General features: G+C 45.3%; 1 protein-coding gene across 1 annotated transcript in view; it reads right to left on the bottom strand.

Moving 5' to 3' along the window:
- Positions 1-711: 711 nt before the first annotated feature.
- HEG1 (heart development protein with EGF like domains 1) overlaps positions 712-11,455 on the bottom strand; it is a gene marked incomplete at its 5' end in the record, with an annotated part of 78,076 nt that continues 67,332 nt past the window's right edge. The window contains 2 exons of the mRNA XM_081137616.1: positions 712-5,735; positions 7,649-7,823. Coding sequence (XP_080993742.1) covers positions 5,586-5,735; positions 7,649-7,823 — 325 coding nt within the window. The 3' untranslated portion in view covers positions 712-5,585. The remainder of the gene's footprint in view (positions 5,736-7,648; positions 7,824-11,455) is intronic.

The following is an 11,455-nucleotide window of genomic DNA, read 5'->3' as shown; positions in this document are numbered from 1 at the left end:
AGGGAGAGAGCCCTCCCAGCCCCATTGTCTCTTCTCTTTCTTTTCTTCTTCACCTCCGGAGCACAGTCCTGTTCGCCGCGGCTGGTTCACGGCAACAGAGCACAGATATTTACTTTCCCCTCTCCTCCAAGACATACAGAACTGGCATGGAGAGGTAGTGGGAGGAATTCAGGTGGAAATTTTCAGTGTCTGAATTGGTTCCTTATGCTCTCAATCCACAGAAAGAAAAGTAAACAAAGCAGGTGTTATACCTGAATTAGGCTTTTTATCATTTATCTATCTATCCATCATCAAAAGCATATCTCACCTGGCCGGGCGTGGCTTAGCGGTTGAGCGTCGACCTATGATCCAATAGATCACGGTTCGATTCCCGGTCAGGGCACATGCCCTGGTTTCGGGCTCGATGCCCAGTAGGGGGCGTGCAGGAGGCAGCAGATCAATGCCTCTCTCATCACTGATGTTTCTATCTCTTTCTCTCCCTCTCCCTTCCTCTCTCTGAAATCAATAAAGATATATTAAAAAAAAAAAGTATATCTCCTCACGGTGCTGGGCACTGAGGACACAGAAATACTCGGTCCCTTCATTTGCCATGTGGGAGTTCACTGTGTAAGGGCTCACTGTAGAGAGGGTCATGGTTTACGTGATGCCTCGGGGAAAACGATTTGCTGTACTCTGTTTGGTTTGCTTGTTTTTACAAGAAAAACACACAAAGAAAATGATATTTATTTTATTGCATCATTTTACTGACTAGAACGCCAGACTTATAGTGAGTATAAGTATAAAAATAACTGAATTTTTACAAATAATACTTTGCTGCTACAGTACTGAATAATTAGTGGAGGTTGCCATTATAATACAACTTTAAATAACACTCTCATAATGGATTTAACACAATCAATCGGGGGCTAAGGTGTAGAAGTTTGCAGAGAGAGATCCAGGATGTGAAAACTCAAACAGTTCAGATTCCAGCTACATGCTTCCTCTCACCGTAAATCCAGCAACACAAACATTGAGAAAACTCACAGCCCATGTTGAAAGACCTTTTTTGTAAAGAAACATACCAAGGTAACAGAGGAAGATAAGTGACTCGAGTTAGTTCCCCAGGGTAGACTGGTTCCATCCATCCCTGTGTGGTCCCGTCCTTCCTCCCTAATGACCCTGCATCTGATGTGCATTAGGTGTGTCCACAAAACGACAATAGAACCAGACCTCATGTGTCCTCTTAAAAAATGCCAAGGGGACAGAGCCAGTCTGAGATCTGTCTCTTTTCAGACCCAAACTGTCCCCTTTGGCTTCACAGGTTTTTCTGTGAGCAGTTTACACCAAATAGGATGGATTATAACATTATTAAAAGGATATTTTAGCACAACAAATTAACTGACATTTAATACTCTAATGTTCCTAGTATTTCAACCCGTTCCCTTCTCTGGGGATTGGAGAAAAGAAAAAGAAAAAAGAATACACACTGTACTCAAAAGCCAACTCTGCAAAACCGGGTATCATTTTCCAAACACATACACAAGAACCCCAGAGTGAAATAAAATGTCCCTTCTAGTCCCCGCAAAAATATTCACATAGAAAAAAATATCTCTGACAGTAAGGGTAGTTTTAAACAAGACGTAAAATACGGAAATTCTTCCTCTTTCCACAGAATTGCTTTAGTTTTGAAATCAGTGTATCTTAGAACTATGGGTCACACCTAAGTGGTGGGTTCATTAGGCAAAACTAATCCAGGGACAACTGGACAATACAACTCTAGCATCTCCAGGCAAAGTTCCTAGAGCTACAGGCACCCGGGCACTTCACCAGTGGGCAGGGTGGCTAAATAGAAGCCCCCAAAAGTCACATACAAGACTCTACTGTGTCTGCTCTGAGAACTTTCACATCTGAATAAATATCCTTCAAAGACATTTTCTTGGGCAGCCATCCAGCCTTGTATTGAAAAGATGCTGCCCTCTCTTTTGGACCAACTTTTACAGTCACCTCTTCAAGAACTCAACAATCACATCTTAGTTTCTGACCCCATGCTACCAGCCAGCTTGATTACACTATCCACTCAGCAATTTTGGCTCTAAATGACTTCGCTGCTTCTGAAAATAAACGTTTCAAAGTGGCCCTCAGATAGACATTTAAATCTGGCTGTGTGTCAAAAAACCAGGTCATCATTACCTTACACCTCCTACACCCAAAGCCACATACCAATGTGCTTCTTGCTAAGCACAAGCCAGCCACTATCTTCTTAATGGCCGCAAGTGTCCAAGAAATCCATGTAATGACAAACCTGAAAGTGCTTTTTCAAAAGGGGAGTCAACATTTTGTTTTTGCATGTCATTAGTTTAGTTATTGCTTAATAACATTAAGGTTCTTTAAAAAACAATAAGGTATTTACAGCCCACTCTCTGATGCCCTTTGATATTTAAAGCACACTGGATGGTGAGGCAGGAGGATAGTGAGAAGAGCAAGCCAGGCAAAAGGGTGTGAATCCTGGCTCCCCAAGGCAATTATCCTCTCTGAAGTTTCCCATACCTGAGAAATGGGCATCTCATGCCCACCTCGCAAGGGTGTCCTGAGGCCAAGTACTTTGCATGGAGCCTGGCCACGGCAGGAACACCAGAGATGCTGTGTGACTCTTTAGGCTTCCTATTTTGTCTCTACAGCCCTGGGAGGGCTCATGGGACAAAGAGGAAAGGACAGGAGAAATCAGACCTTTTGGTTAAGAGCTTAAACAAAAGCCACAGATGCTAGGAGGCCAGCAGGTGAGCACCACCCTGCTCTGCGAGTCACCTTGCTCAGGTATGCTGCGGGACAGGTGGGTTCCATTCAGCCCCACTCGTCCCTACAAAAATTTAAGGGTCTCGTGGGCAGTTAGTGTCACTTTCCCCTTCCTCCCACCTTCCCCCGGCTGTGGGCCCCACCCAGGGACGTAGGACTGTGGCATTTCTGTGCCCATGGATTCCAGGTGCGGAGATGACACTGAGCCCCTGTGCCAGAGCTGAGAGCTTGTTTGCCAGGGGTGCATCCAGTCCTGTCACTTCAGTCCAGAGGCGGCTGCCCCCCTATTAGGTGTGGCCCCTTGGCAGAAAGGGCCCTTACGTAGGTATGACCAACCCCGAGCAGGAATGAAGCCAGCCGCTCCCTTCCTCGCCCAGGGTAAGCTGGCACCGACTGTCACGCTGTCCTCATGCCTTCTTAGACCCTCATGCCCTGCAGATGCACCCTCCCCACCCCCACGTGCCTCCTAGCAACTGCAGAGTCTCTGTGAACTCAACCTTGCAGGTGACCTGCTCTTTTCACAGTAAAAGAAAAACAACACTCTTAATCCACTTCATATGCACAAAACCCATTCACAGGAAAGTATTCTTGGAGCTCACAGGACGTACTTTTCAGGATTCTTCTCAAGAATGCTTTTGGGACGGAACCCTTCATTTTGTGGAGCTCAGAGCTCTGGCCCAGATACAGGAGATGACGTGGTGGCAGCTGAAGGTGGCAGGTGCGCATGCCTGAGGACCACCCCCACCGTGGCTCTGGGTCCTGGGGACGAGCAAGGATCTGCTCGAGAGCCAGGAAGCCAGGCCACCTCAAGTCTGCTGGCTCAGGTGAGCTGAGTGCAGGAGCTCAGAGCTCTCTAGTTAGATGTGAGGCCATGAGTACAAAGGGCTGTTTGGTTCCACAGGGAGATGCAAGACCCAAGATTTCAAAAAGGTGATGCTCTGAAATTTTAAGTGGGCATCCGTTGATTAAAACAGAGTTCTTTTTGTATCTATCTCAAGAGATGAGTGCAATTTAACTTCTAATAGGCCTCACAGCTGACGCGTTCCCGCGGCCGCAGGGGAGTGAGGGCCCCCGGAGACCACGGGACACAGGGGTTCGCACTTAAAACTGTTAAGATGAGAATCACGTAAGAATAGGCATTAGATACATTCTAAAGAGGTTAAGAACCTTGAAGAAACAGCCATGCCGAGCACAGAACTGTCCCCAAGTCTACCCCATTTCCAAAACTATGGGTTCCACTGAACTCTGGGCTTCAGGGCGAGAGTTCCTTTACCCCGTGTTCTCTTCATTTCATCCAGAAGCGGATGGCGAGAATCATCACAGGTCCACAAGGAGCAGCTAAGGACAGAGCACTGGATATGCCCCCGTCGCGGGACCCACGCCACAGGCATAATAAATAAGACGCGAGAAAGTCCCTTCCCAAAGGCAAACTCTCACTTCCTACCTGTCCCGAAGTCTTTAGTTCTCTGATGCTGACTTGAATTAGAGCCGTGTTTCCGGAGGGAACTGTATAGTAGTATAAAGCGGGGCAAATCACTAGATGAGCGAAAATAAGTTACATCTTCAGTGAATAAATAGCTCTGAGCAGTTGGATGAAAGTTTATAACGAGCTGGTGGACAAGAGGAGGGATACAATCAACGGTGCAGCACCTGGAAGTGAGCAGACTCACGTGTGGCTCCATCCCCGCTCCCCAGCCTTCCTCAGGCATCTCCCGGCATCCCAGAGCACTGGTGTTTCAGGCAGCGAACTCGCCTATTCAGCCCATTCCTCTAACCACAGTCAGCTGTCAGGCTTACACAAGCTGCTTTTCCTTTAGTGGTGCAACACCAGCTCAGACCCGACCTGCATTCAGCTTAGCATTTCTACTCCATGTGGTGCAGTCTGGGCCTCAAAAATGACGGTGAGAGCCCCAGGTGCCAGGCTCTGTCCTCAGGGATGAAAAGCGCCCCTCCGCCTGCAGGTCTAACTCTTCCTCTGGGGCCTTTGCTCAGCCTCAGTGCCCCAGGGCTGCTCGCTGGGCCTCACTGCAGGGCAGCTGGATGCCTCGAACTAAAACCAAGTGGAAGTAATTTTGCCCTGATCTAGGCTTATTTGAAAAAGTGAGATTTAACTGCAAAGGGAAGAAATAATCTTAAATCCAGGTGTCACCTTGACTCAAAAGACAAACTGGAGTTGTGTGCTGTGCCTCACAATTTCTCATTTTGGGGATTGGCTTGGAAACTGTAGCACAAGAAGACCTAGAAACACCTACCACATCTCCAAACCTTAGTGGTATGTTCATCACCACCACCTGTTGTTAGCACGTGGTGCTGGGCAGGAAAACAACAAAAGAGCCCGTATTTTGCTATAAATTAATCACCAAATTGAGGCCTATGGAAATGTCTGGGGAAATGAGACCTTCTTTCTAGGACAGTCTTGAAAAAAATCCGAAAGGAGACCCCTTACCCAATTTACTAAAGTGCAAACTAAGGAGAAACCGGGTCCTTGCAGTGGTGTGCCTATGAGCTGCCCAGCTGACATCACCCCTGCAGCCAGCGGACGAGCCACAGTCACTCAGAGACCTCCTGGTACTGGCCATGTTCACATTCACAGTAACAAGTGAGCAGCCTGCAGCGTCACGTCCACAGGTTCCATCTGTCCTCTCCCACTGTGGCCACGCCCTTCACACCTATCCCACATTCTGCCTGCCACTCCAGTGTGGCTCCTCAGGTCCTGGGAGCAGCCAGCCGGCGGGGCTCCCCAGGTGCAGTCCTCTGGGCAACTGCGGTCCCTGGCCACTTGCTCAGAGCAACAGGCTCCTCTCTCTTCTCACTTAAAAGTAGTCTCTTCTCCTGCTCTCATCACTGATGAAAGATGGGTTATACTGTCCCGGGAAGATGCAAGAATGCCGTGATCCTGGCAATCCAGTGTAGGCCGGGTAGAGTCCGTTTCGTTCAAGTTCAGGATTCCTTACACTTGTGGGCTGGTGGCCAAAGAAAAAAGGAAAAAAAGTCAATTTATGATTCATCATTTAAATTTAATAGTTTTTTTTTTTTTTAAAAAGAAAGCTGCACTTTAATAAACCTCAGATGGAGGCAGTTAGTACAAAGCAGAGCAAGGTCTGACCTAGAAGCCAGGACCCTCCTCCAGGCCGTCTCTTTATGGAAAAAACTTTAATCAAGAGCAGTCCAGTGGTTTTTGAACAACAAAGGAAAATACCTGGGTTAATTATTGTCTTTATTATTATCAAGGTAAATTATCATCTGATTATTAGCTTGACCTTTTAAAAAAGTGTTCTTCTCTGCAGAGCACAGCAGCATTAAATCCTCTCTGGCATTTAGCTGAACTCGGCTGTGTGACCCCCTGCTGGAGGTGGAGGGAGTTAGGACCCCAAAGAAGGAAGCCACAGCGATTCTTAGGTATCTGACCAGGTCCCAGCTTAGTGGGTTGTGACTACCTCCCTATCTGATGTGCAGGCCCTCATTCGGGACCAGCAGGGGAAATGCTTGCCTGGCAGAAATAAAACACTAGATACTGCATATAACAAACGCAAAGCCCAATGCACGCCTGAGACCACGGCGGGCGAGTGACAGCGCTCTCACACAGGTGACGGCTTCACGCGGTAGCTTAGGCTCTGCTTCTAGAGTGCTCGGCCTATTTTTAAATGCAGATGGGGTTCATTTAAGTTCTCGACAATGTCTATTTAAGGCAACTCGCTAGCTAACGCCATGGAAACACACAGCTGGGTCCTAGGACTCCGTAGGCCAGTTTGTGGCTAGGTTGTCACACCACGCTGGGGTTGAGGAGACCCTAGCAAAGGCTGTGAGTGTGCGGTCACTCCTGGGTGAGACCCCTGGAGTTATGGCTGCAGTTATTAGAGCAAAAGGACTTTCCTGACACACAGAGAAAACAAACCCCTTATGCGGAAACATCGACCGAACCACTTAAACAAGAGCTAAGCTTGTGTCTACGCTTCTCTTTCCCATGTCCTCTCGTTCTTCCTCCGGGTTTAAATTTGTCAAAGAGCCCACGGAAACAACAGCTTTCTCAGCATGAAAAAACCTGCCCTTCCCATCCAAAGTCTGAACCCCCATGGCTAATCCCCATAGCAACCAGAGGGGTTGTGGTTTCTGTCACAGGCTCGCCTAGTGCTATTAAGTCCCTGTGGGGCCAGGTTTCATGTTTATTGCTATAGCTCAGACAGTCCGCATGGTGTGAGAAGTCACCTGACATCTATTTATTTTTCAGCTTTATGTGTTTGCTTTATGGCTGACACAGTGTAATGTGAAGTGAACCGAGCAGTGCATTCCCGGGAATAGGACATGGGTTACTCAATGTGGGACAGAAGTAGCAAGGGGCGAAGGGAGTGTCACATCTGTCCAAGAGACGTAATCCGGGGCTGGGCATAGCAAATTATTAAACACCTACTAAATATATAATCTCCGAAACTTCTGAGAAGTGCTGGTCGAGGGTGATGTTGAATTGGTCTCTTTACAACCTTTCTCCAGCCTCTCGGTTTCGATTACCCAACCACATGAGGTCAAAGGTGGCAGACAAGAGAGAAAAATGAGAGGGCCAAAGGCTGAATATCACTACATTCTCTCTCTCTCTCAGTATCCAATCCTGTAACTTAAAAGCAAGGACAGTAACAAGAGGGTTACTGCTACAATCCCATAAAAGTAACGTGCTCTGTGGAAATCTCTCAACATCAATTCTAATAAATAATATGCAAATAGGTCATAAGTGAATTGAACATTCAGTTATGTGAATAAGAGGCTTAGGCCATCATTCTCTTTAACCCGTAACCAGCTGCAGTGCTTTCACCACAGCAAAACAGAATCCCTTTCATTCTGAGGGAACGGGGCCTGGGACCACCCTGGACACGGGAATACACACCGAGTAGTACACATCCGTCATCTGCAGGAGGTTCTTGGTACTTCCGTTCTCATGCATTTCAATAGCTTCTCGGCCCCATTCCTGTGAGCGAGGGTTCTTGGGGTACTCAGCATACGGGGACATTTGGAAATCTCCACTTTTGAAGATGAGTTTGCTTATGTCATTTTTATTCTTTCTGTAGGGTAAAAAATACTTGAAAATTTAGATGACTAAGTTTTGTAAAAAAAAAAAAAAAAGATACTTGTGAAAGCACCATCTAGTATTTTACAAGGTCAATTAGACCTAAAGCTACCACTGTATTTCTTTGTAGCTGGCCCCTGAGGAATGTTATTATTGTTGTTCTTATCTTTAGTATTTTCCCAAAACAAGCACAAATGCAATTAGGTGCAAGAAGAGATGCCAAAAATCTTCCAACCTAAGATGCCCAGGTTATTTACCGTGGGCAGACCTCTCAGACAGCTGCCATGGAGCTGACTTAGGCTCCCCTGGGGGACAGATCAGTGCATCCTGGGGGCAGTGGGGAACCAAGAATCAGAGAGGAAGGCCTTTCATCCACTGGTTCCCAGCCAGCATGAGCATCAGAATGTTACATGGGAGCTTCTAGACCTCACACAGATTGACTAAAACAGGACCTCAGGGGATGGGGCACTTTTGGCTGGGAAGAGATGCCACCTGTTCCCAGGGAGACATCTTGCTAGTAGCAAAGCTTTGACTAGAACAAAGGCTGTCCAACTCCCTGGCCAGTGCTCTTCTAACACATGAAGCTGCTTCACAAACCATAAAAACAGGATGTTTTGTTTGCAAAAAAGCCTAACTAGTTATATCCCTACACATATTCTCAGGCCAGTGGGTCAGGGAAATCCTGGGACAAGTTCCCTACTTGTGACAGTTCACTGGACATTGTCGGAATATGTTATTCACCTATTCAGAGACATTTTTTATCCATATTTACCCTGGAAGTTTCTTCCTTCTACCTCATTTTCCTATACGTAAACTTTCTGGGGAAGCAAGAAACAACTCAAGGTCATAAAACCAAATGTCCAGTGTGTGGTTTAGGTGGTGTCCCTCCTGCAAGTTCAGTAGAGGCCCACCCCTGTGCTGCCCCTGGAGGGTGGGGCGTCTGGTCTCAAACAATGGCTTATTCACAACTAGCCTCCCTTCCCAGTGACCAACAGTCACAGGCTCCTTCCCCAAATGGCGACACTACCTGGCACAGGGCACTCAGCAAATAGGAGGCTTATGTCCCCTTGAGCACTCAGGTTCTCTCTCCAGCTCCTCTCAGCCGAGAATTTTACTTCACTCATACTTTATCTCTGATCATTTGGTGGCAACTTTGTAAATGACAGGCAAAGGCCGTACGGTGAGGCCTGTGTTCCAAATGGTCAGTTAGGGCAACCTGCTCTCTGTAGCCTTACTGGAGATAGAGAACATCTTAAAACGTCCTTCATGTCAGTGCTTGAAAAAAGAACTTGCTATTTCGGTAGGTTTCCTCCATCTGTTATGTCAGGATAATTTCTGCCATTTATTATCATCTAAATCAAAGGTCATAATGTTTCTTTATCTGAAGAGATAATCACAGAGAAGGGGAACCAGCTCTGTCCTTTCTCTTCCTTTCCCATTAGAAATCCAGCCCCACGGGCTCCCAGGAAGCCCAGACCAAGCACACTGCTGAGGCTCTGCTCACCCCATGAGCCTGCTACAACTCCTCTATGCTCAAATACTTCAGGCAACCCCTTTCATCTTTGTTTTTTAACTTACCCATTTAAAGTATATTCAGAGTTGTGTAACCATCATCACAATCAATTTTAGAACAGTTTTATCACCCTAAAGAGAAACCCCATACTCCTTAGCCACTACTTCTCAATTCTACCCCCTGCCCACCCAGCCCTAGGCAACCACTTGTCTACTTTCTGTCCCTATTCGATTTGCCAATTTGGGACATTTCATATCAATGGAATCATACAATAGGTGGTCTTTTGTGAGTGGCTTATTTCACTTAGCATAATATTTTCAAGGCTCATGCACATTACAGCATGTATCAGCACTTCATTATTTTTTGTGGCTGAATAATATTCCATTGTATGGATATGTCACATTTTGCTTATACAGTCATCAGTTGATGGATGTTGGGGTTATTTTCACCTCTTGGCTATTATGAATTATGGTACCATGAACATTCATGTACATGTTTCTGTGTGGACATAAGTTTTCATTTCTCTTGGTATATAGTAGAAGTACTAGGTCAAATGGCAACAATGTGTTTAATGTCTGAGGAACTGCCAGGCACTTTCAAAGTGGCTGCATCATTTTACATTTCCATAGCAGTGTATTAGTGTTCTAATCTTTCCATATCCTCATACCATAACTTGTAATTCCCTGGCTTTAAAAATTTATTGATTGATTGATTTTAGAGAGGGAGGAAGGGGGAAAGAGAGAGAAAGAGAGAGAAAGATTTGTTGTTCCACCTATTTATGCATTCATTGGTTGATTCTTTTTTTTAATTTATCTTTATTGTTGAAAGTATTACAGATATCCCCCCTTTTTCCCCATTGACCCCCTCCACCCCACATCCGCCCCCCCCCAGGCCTTCCCCACACTATTGTCTGTGTCCACGGGTTATGCATATATGCATATAAGTTCTTTGATTAATGTCTCCCCACCCACTCCCCACCCCCACCTTCCCACAGAAATCCATCAGTCTGTTCCTTCCATGCTTCTATGTCTCTGGATCTATTTTGTTCCTCAGCCTATTTTGTTTATTAGATTCCACATATGAGTGAGATCATGTAAAACTGAATCAGGAAGGATCAGAAAATCTGATTAGGCTAACAACAACTGATGAAATTGAAGCAGTAATAAAAAAAAAAAATTCCCAACAAACAAAAGCCCTGGTTGGGACAGCTGCACAGGGGAGCTTTCTAACTCTTTAAGTTGTAGGGTTAGATAGTTTACTAAAAAATTTTCTTGCTTTTTGAGGTAGGCCTGTAGTGCTATGAACTTCCCTCTTAGGGCTGCTTTTGCTGTGTCCCATAGATTTTAGGTGGTTGTGTGTTCATTTTCATTTGTTTCCAGGAAATTTTTGATTTCTTTCTTATCTTATTGGTAACCCATTCATTGTTTAAAAACATGCTATTTAGCCTCCATGTGTTTGAATGTTTTTGAGTGTTCTTACTGTAGTTGATTTCTAATTTCATGCCATTGTGATATGAGATGCTTGATATGATTTCAACCTTCTTGAATTTGTAGAGACTTGTTTTGTGTCCTAACATGTGGTCTATCTTTGTAGGTAACAGATTGCTTTTCTCTCCCTGCCTTTAATATTCTGTCTTGAATTTTTGGCACTTTAATTATGATGTGTATGGGTGTGGGCCTCTTTGGATTCTTCTTGCTTGGGACTCTCTGTGCCTCCTGAGCTTGAGTGACTTTTTCCTTCACTAAGTTAGGGAAGTTTTCTGCCATTATTTCTTCAAACAGATTCTCTAACTCTTGCTTACTTTCGACCACTTTTGGCACTCCTATGATGCAAATATTGTTACATTTCATGTTGTCCCACAGCTCCCTTAGACTGCCCTCCTGGTTTTTAATTGTTTTTTCTTTTTGGATCTCTGAGTGATTTTTTTCTACCTTGTCTTCTAATTTGCTGATCCAATCCTCAGCTTCCTCTAATCTGCTGTTTAGTCCTTCCACTCTATTCTTTATTTCCGCTATGTTATTTTTAATTTCCATCACAGTTTCCATATCTTTTTTTATGCTGTAGAGCATCCTTATAATCAGTATTCTGAACTCTGTATCTGATAGATTGCTTAT

Source organism: Miniopterus schreibersii (assembly GCF_964146895.1).
Source record: "Miniopterus schreibersii genome assembly, chromosome: 5".
Lineage (NCBI taxonomy): Eukaryota > Metazoa > Chordata > Mammalia > Chiroptera > Miniopteridae > Miniopterus > Miniopterus schreibersii.
Note: the sequence above shows the minus strand (reverse complement) of the source record. Positions and strands in the feature narration are given on the sequence as shown.